Source organism: Carettochelys insculpta, chromosome 27 (genome assembly GCF_033958435.1).
Source record: "Carettochelys insculpta isolate YL-2023 chromosome 27, ASM3395843v1, whole genome shotgun sequence".
Lineage (NCBI taxonomy): Eukaryota > Metazoa > Chordata > Testudines > Carettochelyidae > Carettochelys > Carettochelys insculpta.
This window is the reverse complement of record NC_134163.1, coordinates 5,472,098-5,494,134: the sequence shown is the minus strand read 5'-3', so window position 1 is coordinate 5,494,134 and position 22,037 is coordinate 5,472,098. Positions and strand designations below refer to the sequence as shown.

General features: G+C 50.1%; 1 protein-coding gene across 7 annotated transcripts in view; it reads left to right on the top strand.

The window, feature by feature from the left end:
* The window catches only part of TCF3 (transcription factor 3), a 141,675-nt gene that overhangs the window by 68,165 nt on the left and 51,473 nt on the right, over positions 1 to 22,037 (top strand). For 4 of the 7 annotated variants that reach the window (XM_074978465.1, XM_074978464.1, XM_074978463.1 and 1 more), the window contains exons 4-5: positions 2,823 to 2,896; positions 4,922 to 5,018. In XM_074978465.1, the coding sequence (XP_074834566.1) occupies positions 2,823 to 2,896; positions 4,922 to 5,018 (171 nt within the window). The remainder of the gene's footprint in view (positions 1 to 2,822; positions 2,897 to 4,921; positions 5,019 to 22,037) is intronic. The other 3 variants (XM_074978467.1, XM_074978466.1, XM_074978462.1) reach the window with 1 other exon arrangement.

Genomic DNA, 22,037 nt, shown 5'->3' with positions numbered 1-22,037 from the left:
AGAAAAGCAGGGTACTCTCAGGATAGGCCAAGCCTCGACCTCCCCCTCCAGTATAAAACATTCCCACTCTAATACCTTCTGCTTTATACTAGCTGTGGACTAGGGAGCTACTGTTTATTATGAAGCATTAGTGATATGCTCCATGGTGCCACCTTCCTTGTCCAGCTATGGTGCATACTGCAGCTCTGCGCTGCAAAGGCAAGTAATCATGAGCAGCTTTTTGCCTCTTGGAGGTGGCGGGTTGGAGTGTTTTGATGCTGCTTTGGAGAACCGTGAATTTTCAATGTGGATACCTCTTTAAATGCTGACTTCTTTTGGTCAAGTGCAAAGCTTGAAACAGTAAAATTGGAGTTAATGAGTCAGTTGGATAATCTAAAAAACTGATGATCTGTTGAAAAACGTTGCCCTCTGGGTGCTGGGGCTGTTAGTGAGGGCTGTGATTGTTTTGAAATGTGTACTTGCATCAGGAATGTATTTTATGCATATAAAAACATGCATTCAGAAAGGACAACCGCATGGTTGCTAAACACTTGGGTGAGCTGCTGCACACTGAGCAGTTCTGTGTGCGCAGTATTTTTTTTGTGTTCATAGATATTCAAAAGAAACTGGGAATTTAGAAGCACAACTGTTTGAGAGCTGATGAGGCTGGTGTTCCTAAACATCTTAGGTGAATGCTTCCTATACTGTACCAGCTCCCACTCGAATTGAATAATTTTGGACACCTAAATTTAATTGCTTTGAAAAATCTCAGCCCTGCTGTTGCAAAGGTCATAGACCCATGGTGTCCAACCAGTTCTGACGTGAATGACCCATGTTATTCTGAGAATATATGTATCGTTCAAGCCAACTAGCTACATGTGACTAGTGACTACCTTGTAGGACACCACAGCCGTAGATGATGAATTGATCCAGTACCATATGGAATGTGCACTGCCTTGTTGGAGATAAATGAGATGAATGCAAACTTTTGCATAAAGGCAGAGGTACAGGAAACCCTTGAAATGCGCAATTTTGAGTTGCATTAATGCAAGTTAAGCGCAACTCGAAATCCAGCTTCCCCTGGCTCATGCCCCAGACCCCACACAGCCCCAGTTCAAACCCCCACCCCCTGCCCTGCTCACAACCTGCACCCAGCACTGGCTCCAGTTTTGCACCCCTTGTGCGGCCCTGGCTCAACCCCCATTCCACATGTGGCTCTAGTTCAACTGCCCACTTCCTTCCCCCGCAGGCACAGCCCTGGCTCAACTCCACCCCTACCCCCTTTTTCAGCCCTAACCCACCCCAGGCTTAATCCCCCTCCCATGGCCCTAGCCCACTGCCAGGCTTAACCCTCCCCAGCTGTCATTACCCCCCCACCCCCAAAACCCAGAACCTACGACTTACCTTGCAAAAGGAGCTCCAGGTGCTCCTGCTGCTTCCTCAGTTGCAGAGCATGCGTTCTGCTGGGGAAAAAGCCGCCCCACCAACTTACGTGAAATTCTAGTTATGTAACAGTGCATGAGAACGCAACCCTAGCGTACATTGAGGCACTACTGTATTTTTATCTCTGTAGCTAGCTGACTCTCAAAGCCTTGTCATGAGCTGGCTGTCTTGAAACTTATGGGGAACCCCAGGCACTTCCCAAAGTCGACAAGTGGCCTTCCAACTGAGTGAACCAATATAAGCCTCCATTTAAATGGAAAGGGGCCCCGTGTGTGTGTGGGGGGGGGTGTTTCTGTGTTTAGACTTGCCACTTTCAGCAGTGTAACTCTTCAACTGTGAGCCTTAAATCAGACCAAGTATTGCCCATAGTTGGTGTTAATCCACTTGTGCAGAAGGCCTGTATGGCTGCTAAAGCCATCTGAAATTGATTAAAGGCCTTGTCCCCATGGGAAGGATGGTTGTGTGTGTCATCTTAGGTATGGGTTATACCACTAGGGTTACGTGGGGAATAGGAATACCTGCAATGGGATTATATCAGTATAATAGGTTGAGTTCAAACTACTCTGTCACTTAATGAATGAATGAATGTAGTAGTAGTAATGAAACTGGAAAAGTATGCAAGTGAGTGTGCAAGCAAGGGGGAAACTTTCCTGTGTGAAGCCATGATAGGTTGTTACCTACACAATTGCCAATAAGTCACCTTAAGTGTTGTGTTTTGGAGAGGGGGAGGTTTGGGGACATTGACCGGCAAATGTTTTGAGCAAGTCAGGACCCACAGCTGTATGCTCCTCTAGGGTGAAAGTAAAGATTCACAAAACAAATGAAAATGCAGAGTGGTTGTGTCTAGGAGAGTGCACACCAGCAGCCTTAGATGCGATCTCATTTAGGCTGATGGAAGTCCAGGTTAGCTGGGCTGAAGTCACACCTGCACAAGTGCAGGCGGAGCAGAATCTGGCCCTGTGAGTGAACAGTTTCAAGTGCAGTTGCTCACTTGCCATAGGTGGTTCACATTTACGTAATTTGGATCACCTAGGAACAAGGAGGCACCTGCATTATGCTGTTCAGTTTGAAAGTGTCTTAAGTGGCGAGCTCCAGGAAGAAGAGATTTACAAGCAATCTCTTGAACAATGCAGAGTTTAAACAACTCTTCCTGTGCCCAACACTACCACCATCCCTATTCTGGAACATGTATACAAACAACCTAAGCCTGTTGAATAAGCTTTTTAGCTCTCAGCTGCAATGAGGAGATTCAGGGTGAGGTCAGTCACAACAAGCGCAAATGATTTATTAATGAAAACATTCTGTTTGCAGAGGGAAGAGTTAATTTTGAGAGTACACCTTTGAGGATTTGCTGATAAAGCAAGAGTAACCTTTCGTTCTACCTGTTTTTCTTTTGGTAGGTTTGGATGAAAGACCAGGATCAGGTTCCTGGGGTGCAGGAGATCAAAACAGCTCAACATTTGACCAAGGAAGGGTAAGGATGAAGCATGAACAGAGACATTAAACAAAAATAAGCAGGGCCTTTATGATGTCTTCTGTGTGTGTGATCATGCCTAGTCAGTCTTAACCTGTGAACATTTCTCTTGTCATTCTAGTGATAGAGCCTTGATTAACCCCCTCTGATAGGCCACTTCTGCAGTGGTGCAGGGCAAGAGAGAGTCTCTCTCTGTTATGGGATGCTGCTGTCATAGTAAGGCCTGCCCTGTCTGCCTAGGCAATGTGGCAGCTTTCATGCCAACCTCCTCATTGCTTGAAAAGTGGAGCGTAGTCTGCACCTGGATCAGTGGAGACTTGGCTTCTCCAGACAACTGCGTGCTTCATCACTCCTGGATGGTCTTGGTTCCTCCAACTTAAAAAGGATGCTTGGCTGGGAAGCATAAGAGTGTCAGCTTGGCTGTGAGTCCAGCATAGCCTGGATTACTGCCATTGTGCCTTGTGTGTGTTGGGCACAGCAGCTTGCTCACCCTCTTCCCTTTCCTTAAGTGCTGGAGGAGGAAGGCTGTAATGGGACTCTAATAATAATAATACAGCAGCTAGAATTGCTGGCTGGTTGTCTGCCCAGGATTCCCCCAACCCTGAGGACCTTGGGAGCAGCCTGGTTTTGTGATCAGTGTGGGTGGGCGATCCACTTTCATCCTGTTGAGCCTGCTGTGGCCAGAACTCATTGAGCATCTATATCCTCTCCCACCTGTGAGCCCCCAGGAGGTGATTTGCATTGCCTTTGTAAGAGAGGGTTAGAAGGTTACAGCCCAGCAGACTGACACGGCGCCCTCACTTGGGAAGGGAATAGAAAGCAGCAGGGAGGCGAGAGGAAGATAATTGGAAGGGTTTGCAGGGGAGGAACTGAGGCTGTGACAGCATCTAACTGGGGCCAGAGGAGGGGAAGAGAGAAGAGACATTAACTTAATTGAAATGGTGTTTTTTTGACAGATGCTCATGTTTTAATGGGTTTATGGGATTTGTTTTCGCTATGGCGCTGTTCCCTTCCCTTAGGTCAGCGATGAAACAGGCACCACGTCACTTCTCATTTTTATAGATCTCCCCTTTTCTCCCCCCGCCCTTCCTGGGTCCTTTTTTGGCCTGGGGGGGGTGAGGAACTGGGTGAATTTGATGGCCTGTTTCCTTTTGGAACAGGAGGAATTGCTCACTCGATGGCTGCCAAGTGCTGAGTTCCTTCAGGCCGGGCGCAATGTGGGTGAGAGCAGCTGGGGGGAAGAGCATTTGTCTCGCGACAGGGAGCTGCTTGTGTGGGCCTCTTCTCCAAACTCTCTCGCTGTCCTGGAAGCTTTCCGGGAGCCTTCCACCTACAATGTCCTGCCCCAGTGCGGAGATGGAGAAGCCAGTGCATTGCTGTCCTCCTCCGCCTTCCTCCATGACTGGGCGTGGCTGTTAGGCTGCATCCTCTTGCAGGGTGGAATTTGTATCCCCATACCACTACTGTACTAAGCTAAATCTCCCAGGTGCAGCCCCTTCTGAATGGTTTGTGCAGACGGGTGTGTGTGGGAGTTTGAAATCCAGAACCAAATGTTATCGTTTGGGTCCTTCATATTTATGTAACCAAGTTACATAAAAAGAATTGGGTCTGGATTTTCTTCAGCTCCTGGGTGGCACAACTAATGTGACCATGGTTGGTTGAGACCATGTTAGCTGGGGGAGAGAGGCCAGTGGCAGAATATCACCTTAGGAGCTCTCTACCTCCATTCACATGAACAGCTGCACTGGGTCATCTAGCCCAGTGTCCTGTCTGTCATCAGTGGCCAATGCCAGGTGCCTGAGGAATGAGCAGAACAGGCAGTTATCAAGTGATCCCTTCCCAGCCCTGGCTGACAGCCATTGATGGGCCTATGTGCCATGGATTTATCTAGTTCTTTTCTGAACCTGTTAGTCAGTGGCCATCTTGGGTGGGGGGGCGGGGGGGGGGAAGAGAATGAATGAAATCAGCCACGACTTCCCTGTGGTGATCTCAGCTGTATGACTGTTGCTGTTTTGTGTACTTTAGCAGGGCTATGGCGAAGGAGCCCATTATGGAGAACACAGGGACCTCTCATCTCACAGCAGCATATCTTCATCCCCATTCCTGGGCTCTGGACTAGTAGGTAAGTGCTGCCTACTGTGCATCTGAGCTGGACTGCCATCCTGCCTAATGCAGGTGAGGTTAACAAACCAACATGGGTTATTCAAGAGTGTGTGCACAGGCCATAATAATCCACTCACCCAGCTTCAAATGCCAGCAGAAGTTGTTCTTGTCAAGGCTGTGGCTGAAGAGCCTCTATCCATGAGCTCTGCCGGTGTTCTATGGGTGCACAAGGACCTGAGTATTTCACGTGGAGGTTGTTTTTTTTTAATCTATCACAGTAGCATCTAGAAGCCGCAGCAGGGATCAAGGCCCTGTTGTGCTGGTGCTACCCAGACACATAGTGAGTCTCTGCCCTGGAGAGCTCACAGCCCAGACAGAGGGGATGGAAAACAGCTAGGAAAGGAAAAGATATTTGCCCAAGGTCAAAGAGCCAGGAACAGAACCAAGTTTTTCAAAGACCTGGCTCATTAGACCAAGCTTGTGTCTTGTTCTCTGGTGAGGTGTTGGAGTCAGAATTCAGTGGTATGGGGTCTGATAAAGACCCTGCCCTAGGGGAGGAGGTAAGCACACACCTGCAGCAGGAAGGAGAGATGATTGTATGAGAACTGGTAGCTGTTTTCTTCTTTTTTGCTGCTTTGACATTTTTTCTTAATCTGCATCAGGGTTCGAAAGAACATGTCCCTTTTGTATTCATTGCAACTCAGTGCTTGAAGTGATCAGCCTGGGGTCTGGTACTTTGCATGAGGGTGTTCTGGTTTTGTTCCCGGTTTCTCTTGGCACCTGTCCAGAGTGCAGGATACTCAAACAGCCTGGAAGAAAGGAAGCCCGAGGGATGTTGCTCAGCTCTGGCCGTCCAAGGGGGCATTGATATCCCACCCAGATGCTCTGCTCCTGCTGGGGTACCATGGAAGTCCCTTTCCCTGCTCCTGCACGTTGCTGCACGTGTTGCTAGAAGGGAAGTTTGAGCTTTTTTCCGTGGAGGTCTGGTTTGACAGGTGTGACATGTAGGGTGTTCCTTTGCACTATGGCCACAGGGTCCTCAAATTGCGGAGAAAATGGGGGACTAGCTGATCTTGCTTATGTGGCATTTCGTTGAGTGGTCCCTGGGGGTGATCCACAGTAGGTGTCGGGCTTGCCCTGGTGCTGCAGATCGGAGATTTCCAAGCCATATCTCATCGGATTGCGCATGCGCCAAAGCGCACTGGTCCTTCGCACTTTCGATTGTGTGCAATCCAGTCCATGCCAGTTCCTCTCAGCCGCCAGCGGCTGCAGATTGACTTTGCTTCAGCTCCAGTGCCTAAGAAAGATAAAACGTTATTTGTTACTGTTGCTAGTTCCTTTCTGTTTAAAGCCATTCTCTTAAAAACTGTTCTTAACAATTTGTTCCTGTACATAGCTTTTCAAAAATAAAAAAAGAGAGAGAGAGGAGGAAAAGGGAGAAGAGGAGTAGAGAGAGGGAGATCAGCCACTTTTGTGGCCTGATTATCTCTACAATAGACTGTGGTGGAATCTTATCTGTTGTTTAGTAACTCTTAAATAGCCCCCTTAAGTTTCATGTTTTTAAGTACTTTTAACAAGATGTCTCTGGCAGGATTCAAAATATGCAAGTTGTGCACTGAAGCTATGCCTGCCTCCAGCGGCCATGGCAAATGCATCTGTTGTCTGGGTGAGACCCTTGTCCTGCAGAAATGTCCTCACTGCTCTAGGCTGAGGGCTAGAGCAAGGAAGGACAGGGAAATGAGATTAAAAATGATTTTATTTGACAAGGCTCTTTAGCCTGAATCGTGTGAGATGCCTTAGGTGGAAGGGCCATTGGGGCCACACAAGCGGAAGGCAACCTCTTTGACCTCCTCAGCTCATAAGAGGAAGAAAATATCCCCTACTCTATCCTTGCCAGTACTACCTACGAGCAGACAAGTGAGGCACAGAGTAGGTGAGGAATCTGGGTTAGTCATCCCCCTTTCCCTTAGCAATAGTGGTTAAAAACCTCTCATGAACAAGACCAGGGTGTCTGCTGAGGCCAGAGTGGGAGAGGAAGGCTGTTACCGGCAGTGGCCTTCAGTGAAAGGGGAGGGGGAGGTTTATTCTTAAGAAGAAAATCTCTGCTTAAATCAGTGGTTCCTCCTTCTCCAGAGTGAGGTCGAAAGAGGAAGAGAAGGGCCTAATAAATCTAGGAAGCAAGTGTTGGCCAATTTCCTTCTCATGCTCGGTGTGTAGTGGAAGAGGGAAGCTGTCAGATCCAGACCGCCAGAGACTGGCTCTCTGGATAGCTTAGACTCAGATGGTTATTTCTGCATAAGGGTCAAAAGGGGAACTTCCGAGTTAGGTCTCCAGAGTCCCATCCAGAGGAGGCAAGGGAGGGTTCTTCAGAGGGAGCTGATTGCTTGTTGTATTGGATCCTCACTTTCTCACCTGAAGGATGTAATAAAAGCAGAGGTGGAGTTACTTAATAAACAGGGAGAAGTCTGCATGAAATTTTTCAGGTTGTGGGGGGAAAACTCCATTTATATCCAAGAGACTTCGGCTCCAGGGGTTGCTACTGCTTAACGGTGACATAATTACAAAGCTTTCTCACAGAACAGGTGAATAGGAGTATTTGCTAGTACATCAGATATTTCCATGGCTCCCTGGCATGCCCAGTCAGCCTCCTACACTCATAGTGCTGTGGCCTCTGTCACTAGCGCTTCAGGCTTTCATCCCTTCTGAATGTCTGTCTAGCTGCTAGGGCCCTACAAACCCCTGTACTTTCCATCAGTGACCTCTCCCCAGGTGGGCCTGTTGCAGGAACTCTTGAGCAGTGTTGCTTGATCCAAGGCTCCCAATGCAATCAAAAGATCTGACCTCCTAGGAGCAGAGGTTAGATATAGAAATAATTGGAGGTACACATCTTCTAGAACTGGAAGGGACCTTGGGAGATCATCTAGTCCAGGTCTCTGTGCTCTTGGCGGGGCCCAAGCACTATCCCTAACATCTATTTGCTCCAATCCCTAAATGCCTTCCTCAAGCATTGAGCTCACAACATGGGGTTTAGCAGGCTAATGCTCAAACCTCTGAGCTATCCCTCCCCCGCAGGTTTCTGGAGACTGGCGGTAGAGGTTGCATCACCCAAGATGAAAATGGGGGAAGGAGGTCTGGTTTAGAAAGTGGGGGGCAGGAATCAGAAAGTTCAGTCATTTTCAATCCTAAACTGGAATAATTTAAAAAAAATCATGAATTACTTTTACAAAAAAAAAAATCAAATTTTTGTTTTTTCCCTCCTTTTTGCCACTGCATTGATAGTATGGAGGTTGGCTAGGCTGAAGCAGTTTTTTTTTTCCCTTTTTACTTTTTCATACTTTCTCCTTCTCTCTCTTCTCTCAGCAAGGTTAGTGGCAAAAAGAAAAATAGGGGTGGAAAGGAGAGAGAAATGAGAGCTTGTGAGGGGGCAGGGGTGGGGCAGGAGAGGGAGGCCCTGGATGACCTTCGGTCTGTTGCATTGAGCAGTAGAAGGTGGAAAAAACAAAAAATGATATCTGGAAGTCTGAATATTCTGGATTCTGGCTTCAGTCACAAACTAACTTTTTTTTAATTAAAATCTAAACTATGCCAAACCAAAAAGATCAGCTCAAATTTTTTTCAAAAAATTTCCATTTTGAAAAAAGGTGCATGTTTGGAGTGGCTTTGGGTGGTGTTTTTGTGTATTGTTTTGTTTTCGGGGTTTGTTTTGTGGATGGCTTGAGCATGGGGAGGAGAGAATGCTTAGAATTAAAAATGTATCAACTCTACTAATAACCTAGACTGGCAAAAGATGAAAGCTGTTTGATAGGATGATGCAAGGAATTCAGGGAGAGAAGGATATAAGATCACCTTTCCAAGTCTTACAATCTCTTTCTTTCCTACAGAAATGCCAGAGGAGTCTCTAAAAGAGACTCTCCTTTCAGTGGGAGCAAACCCTGGGCTTGAAGTTCCAGGACTGGGTGGGATGGGTTGAGGGGTCTAGGCTGAGGATGCTGCACAAATGAAGATCTTCCAAATGTTAGTTTGAGACCACCCAGGAATTCTGGCATTTGGCCGCCTGGCATGAGGTGTAGGGCAGCCCTCTGCCATGGACAAGTGGATCCAAGAACTGTTAACTCATGAAATTTTTCCCTGGGTGGACGCAGGTTTCCACACTTCCTTGCAGGTTCCAAACCTGTCCATCCAAGTATCTGAAAGTGGGACCAACCCTTTTTGCATGTGTCTGGTGGAACGCCACCAAGCCAATGCTGATTTAAAAAAATTGATAAAAATATTCTGAGTGGCTGCTCCATCTCCACCTGCAGCAAAGAAATATGGAGGGGCAAGAGACACGTTGAAACCAGAAGTGTGAGCCAGGAAACCTGTAGCAATTCAGGCCTGGAGAATCCTGTCAGCTTGGGCTTCAGGAAATTTGCCAATACTTGAGCTGCAGAGCCCGGGGGTCCAGATATTTCCTTTGATTCGTGCACCTCGGTTGGCAGAATTGTCTGTGGTGGCATCTGCATAAACACGAGTGGAGCAGCGATCACCTCCTTTAGAAAGGTGGAGGATTAGCCCATCCCGCAGAGCTGCATGGCAGTATGTCTGGAGCTGGTTCCTGCAGGGAGCTGAGCAGATGCAGCCAGTGTCCTGTGAGGCAGTCACTCCAGTTCCGTGAGCTCCTGCCTAAACAAAGGAGAGAGGTTTGATCCTAGCTTGGAAAGTTGTGGTTGTGGAAGAAAACTGGACGCCAGCTGCAAAAAAGGCTGTTTTTTTTCCCCCCCTTCAGGTAATGGGTTTTGTGATGCTTTGTTTTGCAACTCCAGCAATACCTATGATAGATGCAATTCACTCTCTGCTCCAGCTCTATGGGGTCATGCTTCCAGGCCCCAGTCGCCTCAGGGTCTGACAGTGCTGCTGACAACTGTCTACGTGAGCAAGGGCATGAGGAGAGAGGTTCAGATACTGCAGAAGGAAATGGATATTGTTGGAAGACTGGGGATGCTACATGACAGCACACAAGGGCATGTTAATCCAGTTTTCTTGCTGTTGTGTTCCAATACCAAAGGCTGGATCATAGGATCAGAGAACACGAGAACTGGAAGGGACCTCAAGTGGTCAGAGTCCAGTGTCCTGCCATCATAGCAGGATCAGAGTCCATCTAGATCAGGGGTTGGCAACACCTGGCACATGTGCCAAGAGGGGCATGAGTCAGTTTTCTTTGGCACACAGGTGAGAGCTCAGCCAGCACTGTCTTCAGTCCCAGCCAGTGAGGCTGCCTGCCAGACCACCTCAGCCCCTAGCAACCTCCCTGTCTGGGGCTCCATGGTTCAGCCATATCCATGTCCGGCTGAAGTACTGATGTTGCTGGCCCAGAGAATCTGGGCTAAGAGGTTCAGCCTGTATTAAATTCCCAGACATCTTTTAGATATTTAAAAGAACCATCTGCGTGGAGATTTGAAGCAGTAAAGCTCTACATCTTCATTTATTAATGATGTAAGCAGGACTATTAGTGACTTTAAAAAGTGTCACTGTCACCCAAACCACACAGAGGTCAGAAGGTCAGATTCCAGCCCTCTGCCTGCGAAAGGTTGCTGACCCCTGTTCTAGATCATCTCCAAAAGATGGATGGAGTAGGAAGAATGACTTCGGGGGGGGGGGGGCGGGGGTTGACTGCATGTTATGGATGCTGTTAATGGGAAGTGGTGGTGGTTCACACACAGTCATGTAGCACATGTGTGTTAGGAAGGTCACATGACTGTGTGAAATCTCGTCATTGAAAAGATGAGGTTACAACACACCACAATGTGCTAGAGGAAAGTTGTGTGGATTGCAGATGGTGCTGGAAGCAATGGCTCCATGTCGATGGATGGACTTTGGCCTGCTACAGTTGTGGCAAATGTGGTTGTACAGGTGGGATGGCTGGACAGGGAGACAGCACAGAACAGTATGGTGGAGACCCACCACATGAGCACATTTCATCTTTCCATAGCACTCTGGCCCCATGGCAATAGGTGCCTCTTGTGCATGTCTTACGTTGCTTTGTGTTCCCTGTGCAGTCTGCCAGGCCAGGCTTACACAGGCAGTCATGGTGCTCCGCAAACTCCACTTTAAACAAAAGCCTGAGCTCCTTGATGAATGTGTGTTTGCTGGTTTGGTCAGGCCTGAGACAGCAATGGGAAGTGCAGCCAATGGGAGCTGCGGTGGTGGTGCCTGCAGATGGAGCAGTGCGCAGACCTGCATGCTGCTGTTTCCTGGAACCATGTGATGCCAGTGCTGTCAAGAGCCTGTATGCCTGGGGCCCTTCACACTCTAACTGCTGGCCATAGAACTGATCCCCTTCTCCCCACAGCCTGGAGTACTGTCCTGTACTCCCACAACTCATCCCCCTGCTGCCCTCTGAACCCCTCAATCCTAGCCCTGAACTCCCTACTCCCTAAGTCCCTCATCCCTGACCACACTCCCAGTCAGAGCTTCAGCCCCTCCTGCATCCCAATTTGGTGAACATTTATAGCCCTCCATACAATTTCCATACTTTCATGCGGCCTTTAGGCCAAAGGGTTTACCCATCCTTGGTGTAGAGCGTAAGCCTTGCAACCTGGCTGTTGAGAGACTGCATGATGGTGGATGCTTGGCTATCACTAGCCCCCAGGAATTTAGCCTCTTCTGCCACGTGCTCTTAGTAGAGTGACATTGCAAAATGCGAGAGACTTAATGCCTCTAGGGCTGGTGAGATGTGAGTTCTTACTAGTGGCTCTGGAGCCCTATAAGCACGTGAGGCACAAATAATATGTCCATGGTATCTTTTGGTGCCTTTTCCCTGTTGCCTGATCATCCAGAAGTAGTCCAGATGCCAAGTGTTACAGTGTTGAAGTCTCTGCAAAGCCAAAAAATGTTGTGCATGGAACATAATGCTGGTGCTGGCCCAGTGCTCAGCACCAGCGTCCTTGTGGCAATGGCTGTACCTTTCTGGCCACAAACAGCTGTGTAGGTGACTTCCTTGCACAGAATTTTGCACCTTCTTTGCTCCATAACTTTCCACCCATTACTAAGGTAATGTGGTGGTGATGATGTGTGTCCTGTCTCCTCCCCCCACACCCCGTTTTGCTAATTACTGTTGCCAGCTTTGCCACTGAGCCGGATGTGACTTCTGTCATGGACGGTCAGCGTGGTGTAATCAGGGGTGGATTTGGCAGTGTGCAGGGGTGAGTTCTGTTTCCGGTGCTGCCATGTGATCTGCCCCCTCTGTTCCCTCCCACCCAATGTCTATTTAACTGTGTGGGGCAGTGTCCTGCAATGGGCGCAACAGGGCCCTGATCTCTGCTCACACCTCTGGCTGCTGCTGTAATGCAAATTGTTAATTGGACTCCAGACCAGGCAGGATGGAGAGTGCGTTCTGCAAACTGGACGTGAGTGGGGGTAGTAAAGGTGTTTGTGAAGCTTATGAGTTCCATAGCTGCGCGTTGGCCAGTGCAGGGGGATTGCCTTCCGTGATGTAAAAGATTGTCATCTGTAACATCTTAGTGGAGCTTCAGTGGGGACTCCTGGTTTGAACTAGAATAAGTGGTGGATTCTCTGCTTCTTGAAGTCTTTCCATCGAGATTTGAGGACTTCAGTAACAGCCATTAGTTTAAAGGTCTGTTACAGGTGTGGGTGGGGGGAGTGGCCCACAAGGTAAGACTAGATGACCCTGTCCCCCAGCCTTTGAAGTCTGAGTCTAACATCTTCAATCCTATTGGCCTAATGGAAAGAGTTTTCTGCCTGCTTATAGTACGTGTTCTGCTTCAGCCCGGGTGCCTGGAGTGGATAAGGGGCAGAGGACTGGCAATCAGGGGCCTGGGGTTTTTACTGACCTGCTGCCTGATCTCAGCCCTGGCCCTGTGTGCCTCTGTCTCTCTTTGCATGCTTAACCTGTCTGCCTTGTCAGATCTCTGGGGCCAGGGTCTCCCTGTATACATGCTGTGCTTTGCAGGAGGCCTTTTGAGGTTACAACACACACAATTCCGAGAGAGGGCTCCGCACGCCTTTAGATGGGTGCTGCTTTTCAGATGTAACATTTCTGGTCTTTCTGATTTTTCTAGAGCAGGGGTGAGCAAACGTTTTATGTCAAGCCCCACTTACTGCAGGGACGATAACAGTCCCCCGCCCCACCCGCGCCTGTCTGTCATCCAAACCGATGGAAAGTTTGGTTATGTTCATATGGGGGAGGGGGAACTTTTGAGCATTTAAAAATGTTAATTGGTATCTGTGTGAATGCACATACATAAAACTAACAGATTTCACCATTTTTAAAAGAGGGATGAGCCTGAGACTCAACAGTCAAGGGGGGCCTGTGCCCCCAAAGCCCCTGTTCTTCAGGGCTCCTTGAGCCTTCAAAGGCATGTGTGGCTGAGTGCTCTCATGCCTGCATTGAAAGGGCCAGGTACGTGTTGATCTGGCTGAACAGGCATCCCCTTGCTCCTTCCAAGCATCTGAGCTTTTCAGCCTCTTGCAGTGTCTGAAACAGTGGCTTGCATGGCATGGCCTGGATTTCTGACATGTGAAAGATGGGAGGACATCCAGGAAGAAAGCCCCTTTTGGGCCAGCTTTTGTCCATCAGAAAGAAGCAAACAAATGGCAGAAGGCCAGTATTCAGTCCTTTGCTGATCAGGTTTTAAAAAGTCCTCTCCCTTTGCCATTCACAGCACATTCTGGGCAGTGACAGAGGGAGAGCCCTGTACTGGTAGGGCCCTGGTTCTTGAGCCTGCTAATCTGAAGGGGTGTGTGCGCTTTTTTAAAAGTAATCTTTGAAATCAGTTGCTCTGTTCACTATTCAGCACCCCCCCCAGAAGGGGGGGATTGTTTAAACAGCAGGGAAACTGATAAGCCATAACAGATTACTTTCTAGTAATTATTTCTAGTAATTAGCTTCTTTTCAGAGAAGTGTTTCTAATCGGGTGTGCATTGTGAGCTATTGTGAATTGCGTTCTTCCTGGACAATGGTTTTAATCTGTCCATGGATGTGGGGCTGTGACGACTCCAATTTTTAACGTTTTTTAATCGCTCCCTGTGCTTACCCACTCCTCCCCCTCCCCCCAGGAAATTATTCTAATAGAATTACTGGAGTTGGAACAGAAATTTTTTTTAATTCCCTCAAACTTGCTGCGTCAGCACTGCGCCTTGTGGGTTGCCGTGTTCGTTTTGCTGGCAAGGAGGGAGTGCAGATGGGGCTGCAGGGAGTGAAGGAGGCTGTGCCTCTTGCTTCTAGGGGCTGAGTGATTTGAGAGCATTCACGTGTGAACTCCCAGGCACCTGGCAGAACTACAGGATGTTCTCTGTCTGTAAGCACCTGCACTTTTCTAGGGAGGATCATCTGCAAATCCAGAGGAAACACAAATAGCCTCGTCTTGACTTGTTCCTGTGCATTTGAGCTGTGCTCGTCCGGGGCAGAAATGCTGGCATGGCGCATTCGTTTAAACTGGCTTGCATTGTCGTCAGATGCTGTACAGGTCTGAGGAGGGTCGGAGGTAGGAGAGGGGCTGGAAGTTTCCACACAGCATTGCTCAGCATCGTGCTTAATGATATACCAGAAAAGGTACTTTCAGCTTGAACCCTTATTTTCAGGGTTTGCCGATGCTGCAATAAATGACTATCTGGGCTGAAGCTTCCTCATCTCTTGTGCAGTGCGGGAAATCTAAATGTTGCTCTTTTCAAAAAAAAAAAAACAAAAACAAAAACAAAAAAAAACGGGGGGAGTAGATCTGCCCAAATGGACTTGCACGCAGAGAATGTAAATCTGCCTGGCAGGTGCCTGTAAAAGCCATGGTTACTGAGCACTGACAGTCCCCGTGATGTGTGTTAATTGCAAACTGGGCATGTATATAGCCTGCTGGGGAAGGGTGTGCCATGTTGGTGGGGGGGAGGAAATCGACTGAGAAATTTCTTACTATAAACTGGTGACAAATGTACTGCAGACCCCAGCAGATGTGTGCATGCATGAGCCCCACAGAAATGTGGAAGGAGAGTGCAGAGAGCTGGAGGAGAAATAAAAGCAGGGGAACCCTTGAACCTTCACCATGTTAAGAACTTCACACACTTGACATTCCCTGGGTACAGGGAAAGCTTTGACATCTGGCATGCTGGGGCAATGGGAGGTGCTGGTTGGTCAAAAATTCTGGTTACTGAAGAGTTTTGACGCGTGGGAGGGGGCTCCAGGCTGAGGCATGGGACTGAGAAACAGGGAATGGGATTTTGGCTATGGATGTGGGCTTGGAGGTGTGACCGGAAATGAGGGGTTCAGGATGCAGGAGGGGGCGCCGGGCTGGGGTGCAGAGGCTCCGGGCTGGGATGCAGAAGGGGTTTGAGGTGCCTGCTCTGGATGGGTGCTTCCTTTGGGTGGCTTCTGGGAAGCAGCAACAGTTCTCTACAGTTTCTGGGCAGAGACTCTGCTGAGCTACTCTGCATGCTGCCTCTGCCCACAGGTGCCATCCCAGCAGCTTCTATGGGTCACGATTCTTGGCCAGTGGGTGCTGGGGAGCTAGCGCTTAGGGCAGGGGTAGTGCAGCGCAGCAGGAACATGTCACCACTTCTGGGGAGCTTGCCAGCCCTGTACCAGCTGGACCTTCAAAGATGAGAAATGCTGGTTTATAGAGCTTTTTGGTTGTTGTAAAAGCTGTGTCATTCAGCTCTACTGTATAAAACATGTAAGCATTTAAAATCTTTCCATGTGGCTGAAAGTCTAATTCTCTCCTTTATTTTGCTACCTCGTGAAGGTTGTCCTGCTGCCCCTTCCTTCCCCTAAGCACGTATGCTTTGTAGACCTGTCCAAGGTTACAGAAGTTTTGAGTCCAGTATGGTCTGTCCAAGCAGGGCTTCCCTCAGAGTGTAACTGTGAAAGGGGAGCTTCCAGGGAGAGGTCTTCAGGAGCATTGCACCTTTTAAAAAAAAAAAAAAAAAAAAAAATTCTACAAGTTCCCCAGATATTAAGATGGCTGGAAATATTCAAGGCATCCAGACAGGTCATTCTTTCAACAGACCCTCCTTCTTTCCGTGCAGTCCCACCCTTGTGTACATTGGGTGGACATTGAAACTAGGGAACCAATCTCAACTTTTGCCACTGAAAATTTGCGAAGTGTGTGCAATGTTCGGAGTAAAGTATTTATAGAATCATAGAACTAGAAGGAATCTCGGCTGGTCATCAAATCCAGCCTCCTACACTCATAGCAGAACTAAGCGCCTTCTGAACCACCTGACAGGTGTTTCTCTAGCCTGCTCTTTAAAGAGCTCCAATGGCAGAGACTCCACAATCTTCATAGGTGATTTTTGTTCCAGGGTTTAACCATCCTGACAGGAAGTTTTTCCTAATATCAAACCTAACCTCGCTCACAGAGATTTGAGCTTTTTGTCTTCTCATCAGAGTTTAGGGAGAACAATTATTCTTCTTCGAGTGTCCCCGTGGGTGCTCCACAATAGGTGTCGGGCTCGCCCGGCGCCCCGGATCGGATCTTCCAAGCAGTTTCTGCTGGACCGCGCATGCGCCGGTGCGCGCCGCTCCCTTGCGCGCTCCTGGCCACGTGCGCGATCCGGTCCCTGCCAGTTCCTCTTAACCGCCGTCAGCTGCAGACGGAATCCGACTAGGCTACGGCCAAGTTAGCATATTCAATGGTTTTAACTGTTTTTCTTTAAAGTTTTCAAGTTCTTAGGCTACTGTTAAGTTAGCCAGTTGTTATTTTAAAAAAAAAAAAAGAAACAACAAGCGGGACGGCATTCAGTCCAGTCCTAGTAACAAGCGGAACACGGGAGGCCAGGAGCCTAGGGCCATTAGCCCTCCTGCCGTGGCAGGCCATCAGAGAGGGGGAAAAACAGCACAGAAAAGGTGCTAAGTACCCATTAACAACTGAAAGACTCACCAACAATGTCCTCTTCAGGATTCAAGAAATGTGAGTCCTGCCGAGAGGCAATGCCAGCATCTGATGGGCACAGTCTCTGCATAAGGTGCCTGGGGGAGTCCCATGTCACGCAGAAATGCTCCTTCTGTGCAAAATTAACAGCCAGAGCAAGGAGGGACAGGGAGATACGGCTTAAAATGCTGCTCTTCGACAAGGCCCTCCAGCCAGACGTGCCGGAGCGGCCGCAGCAGGAGGGACCCTCCGGGGCCCATAAAAGGAAAGCCGCCTCCCTCACCCCATCGGCGCGAAAACGGAGGAAAGCCTCCCCAGCCTGATCCCTGCCGGCAGCAACAGCGAGCGGGACGGGAGGAGCGCGCAGCCCCCAGCTGCAGCAACAGCTGATCGGCGGCGGCACGGAGAGCCACGTGGAGGCGGCTCAGCCTCCGATAATCAAACAGCCGCCCCGCACTGCAGGCAGGGCGGCGGCTAAACAAGCGCCAGTACCGGCGGCACCGACCCCCGGGGAACCGGCAGTGCAGAGCGTGCAGGCACGAAGCCTGCAGGCACCGGAGGACACCGCCCATGAGCGTGCCGAGCACGGCGTGGACGGGGCCGAGATCCCCTACATGTCGGGGCGGAGTTACCTCCTCAAGGGAGGGGGAAGGCTGCACACAAAACAAGGCACCGCAGCCCCTCTCCAGACAGGGCTGCAGAGTTGCTTTCTCTCAGCCCTCCGCTTATGCTGCAGACTCCAACCAGAAGGCAGGGGTCCCCCCTAGCCTACCCGGAGCCCCCGTCTCCATTTTTACAACCAGCCTCGCCCTGGCTGGGACCACCTTCACCCTTCCTGGGGTTTGAGCTGCTGGAATACTATCACAAGTCGCTCTCTCCAGTGTCCCAGATCTCTCGACGATCTCGCTCCCCCAGACGCAGAGGGTATGCACCAAGGGAGTGGTCTAGGTCACCTTCCCAAGAACAGTGTCTATACTGCCATGGTCACCCCTATCACGCGGGGCATAGACACCACCGGCAATCTACCAGGGAAAGATCCCCACAGACGGTCCCGTATCCCAGAAGGCAATCGCGAACGGGGACAGAGACTCAAGTATCTCAGGGGGAACTGGTTATGGAACCCCAAGATTTTCCCTTGCAAGCTTCCAGCGAGAGGGTGTACCATCACCAACAGGAACCGGAAGGGACCAGAGAGGCGTACCCTAGTGGTTCCTCGCTCTCCTCCCCGGACGAGGCTATGGCCCCGGGGGACGTCCATCCTCCGGACGATCTCAAACGGTTTCAAGAGCTGTTTAGTAGGGTGGCCTTCACGCAAGGCATCCAGACAGCAGAGGTGCAAGAGAAACACCATAAGCTCCTCAAAAATCTGAGACCTCCGGCCTCCTCCAAAATAGCAATACCGCTTGATGAAGCAATCTTGGAGTCCGCCACTATGATATGGCAGACCCCTGCGACTATTCCGCCTGTCCACAAGAGAGCGGATGAGAAATACTTCGTGCCGGCGAAGGGCATGGAGTTCCTGTTCAGCCACCCACAACCAAATTCCTTGGTGGTGGAGTCGTCGCAACAAAGATCAAAGACATCTCAATTCAAGACATGGGGAACAGACAAAGATGCCAAGAAGCTAGAGCTCTTCGGCAGAAAGGTCTACTCCTCCTCCACTCTACTGTTGCGAATGGCAAATTACGCAGCGCATTTAGCGAACCATAATTTCGACAAGTACACTAGGTTAACCTCCCTCATGGACTCACTTCCAGAGGACAAGAAACCGGTGCTCAAGGCCATCGTGCAAGAAGGCTACGCGGCCTCGAGGACGGGAGTTCAGATCGCCCTGGATGTTGCGGACATAGCAGCATGTTCCACAGCTATGGCAGTGGTGATGCGAAGGGAGTCCTGGCTCCAGACTTCGGGTATACCGAGGGATCTGCAGGCAAAGATAGTCGATCTTGCCTTCGACTCGCAGAAGCTGTTTACTGAATCAACTGACTCGGTCCTTCATTCCAGTAAAGATTCAAGAGCCACACTTAGGACCCTGGGGATTTACACCGCTCCATACAGAAAGAAAAAGTACTACCCTCAACAAAGACGGTACCAGCAACAGCGTCCCCAGTACCACAGGGGTTACGAGCAAGGGCGACATCAACAGCACCAGCAGTACAGAACTCCCAGGCGACGTTCCCAACAGAGCCGTGCGTCCTCGGGGCAGGGCCAAAGGCCACAAGTTTGACACACAGATCCAGGGCTGCGCCATCACTACCATCGCACAAGGTCATCCGAAGCGGCTATTCCACCATCGCCTCTGACCATTCTACGACCAGTGGCAAAGGATCACCACAGACAAATGGGTGCTGGAGATCATAGCCACGGGGTACGCCATCCCCTTCCAGTCGCTCCCACCGCCACGACGTCAACCCAGGCCCCACCTCCAGGAGGCCTCCCATGTAGCGAGGCTCAAGCAGGAGGTAGACCATCTTATGCTCATAGGGGCAGTGGAAAGAGTGCCGGAGCAACTGCAAGGGAAAGGGTTCTGCTCCAGATACTTCTTCATGGAGAAAAAGACAGGAGGCTGGAGGCCCACTTAGACCTTCGCGGCCTCAACCGGTACCTGCGCAAGCAACGCTTTCGGATGATCACAATCGCCTCCATCCTTACGGTGCTGGACGATGGAGATTGATTCGCAGCCCTCGATTTACAAGACACGTATTTTAACATAACTATCCATCCGGCTCACCGGCGATTCCTCCGGTTCATGGTAGGCAAAGAACATTTTCAATACAAGGTCCTACCGTTTGGCCTTTCCTCGGCCCCCAGAGTCTTCACCAAGACCTTGGCAGTGGTGTCAGCCTACCTGCACAGACGGGGGTATTTATATTCCCGTATCTGGACGACTGCCTACTCAAAGGGGCCTCGAAGGAGGAGGTACTACGCATGATACGCGTCACAGCAGGCACGTTCTCTTCGCTTGGCCTGGTTATCAATCTGGCAAAATCAAAGATAGACCCCACACAGGACATAGAGTTCATAGGGGCACGCATAAATTCTATTACAGCGAGAGTGTATCTACCAGAGGCTCGCTTTCGGGCCATCGGCTCCCTCGTGCAGGTCATCACCTTCAGCCCTACAGTGCCGGTCCTGACGTGCTTACAGCTGCTGGGCCACATGGCAGCGGCGACATTCGTAGTACAGAACGCCAGGTTACACATGCGCAGCATGCAGCACTGGCTGGCGAGCGTATACAAACCGGCAGCACACACCGTTCACAGGGTGGTGTCGCCCACAGCAGAGGTGCGCAAATCCCTGCAATGGTGGGTAAACCCCAAGAACTTGCTAACAGGGGTACCCTTCCACCAACCACAAATATCGGTTTTTATTACTACAGATGCCTCCCTCATAGGGTGGGGAGCACACATGGGCGAAGAGGTGACTCAAGGGCTGTGGTCCTCCACGGAGCAGTCACTGCACATAAATATACTGGAGGTCAGAGCAGTGTTCGACGCCTGCAGACACTTTCGAGACCATATACAAGGCAAAGTAGTCGGGATCAGTACAGACAATACCTCCACCATGTTTTATATAAATCGGCAAGGAGGAGCTCGGTCCCGTGCCTTATGTGCGGAAGCGGTCCGGTTATGGAACTGGTGCATTGCCAACAATATAATCTTGAAAGCCTCGTACTTACCAGGCGCTCACAATGTGAAGGCAGACCAGCTGAGCAGGCGTTTTGCACTCACGCATGAGTGGCAGATCTGTCCCGATCTGCTACGACCGATTTTCCACGCATGGGGTTTTCCCCAGATAGACCTGTTTGCCACTCAACACAACAAGAAGTGCCCACGATTCTGCTCCAGGGCAGGACTGGGACGGGGGTCCCTGGGGGACGCGTTCGCGATCTCGTGGAGGGGCCCCCTGCTTTACACTTTTCCTCCCACAGTGCTGATCCACAGAGTCTTGCAGAAAGCCAGGAGGGAAGGAGCCCAAATGATCCTGATAGTCCCAACGTGGGATCGACAGCAATGGTTCCCCCTACTCCTGCGCATGTCGGACCGTCCACCGATGCCCCTTCTGGTGGCGCCGGATCTGCTCACGCAAGCCCAGGGGTCCATAGTGCATCCTTACCCCCAAGGCCTGCGACTACAAGCGTGGTTAATCCATGGCTCAGCTCCCTAGAGAGCACATGTACAGAGGAAGTGCAGCAAGTCCTAGAAAGTAGCAGGAGGACTTCCACCAGGAAGACCTACAAGCAGAAATGTACTCGCTTCACGGCATGGTGTTCTACCAAACAGCTAGCCCCCCTTTCGGTGCCTATACCTGTGATATTAGAGTATTTACTGGACCTCAAGAGAGGAGGACGCTCACTATCCTCATTAAAGGTCCACCTTGCCGCCATTTCGGCATTCAGACACGAAGAGGAAGGGCACACGGTGTTCGCCCATCCCATGGTTACCAGGTTCCTCAAAGGGTTGGTAAACCTATACCCCCCTCGGAAACCGCTTCCACCTTTGTGGAACTTGGACCTGGTGCTTAATGTGCTAACGGGACCACCGTTCGAGCCCTTGGCCACGGTTTCCCTCTGCGCCCTTTACGATAAAGACGACCTTTCTTCTTGCAATCACGTCAGCTCGCAGGGTGAGCAAGCTTGCGGCAGTTATGGCAACGCCACCCTGCACTGTTTTTTCCAAGGAGGCGGTAACCATACGGCTGCATCCAGCCTTTGTTCCCAAAGTTTCTTCTGAGTTTCACATTAACGAACCTATTGTTTTACCCTCGTTTTATCCAAAGCCTCATAACTCTAACAAAGAGGCGCTCCTACACCTCCTGAACGTGAGGAGGGCGCTAGCCTTTTATATAGACAGGACCAAGTCCTTCCGGAAAACGGATAGACTCCTAGTCTCTCTCGCTCCCAAATCGAAAGGAGAAGGTCTCTCTTTGCAGAGACTCTCGAAGCACATCGTATCCTGCATAAAAATGTGCTACGAACTCAAAAAGACTCCTTTACTGGCCATGCCTAGGGCTCATTCCACTAGGGCGGTGGCGGCATCAACAGCCTTTTTCAAGGGCGTTGCGCTAAAAGACATTTGCAGAGCGGCGACCTGGTCATCCTATGACACCTTCGCCAAACATTACGCCCTTCACAGGGTATTCCAAGAGGATACCCGTCTCTTGACAGTGGTCCTCTCGGGGAC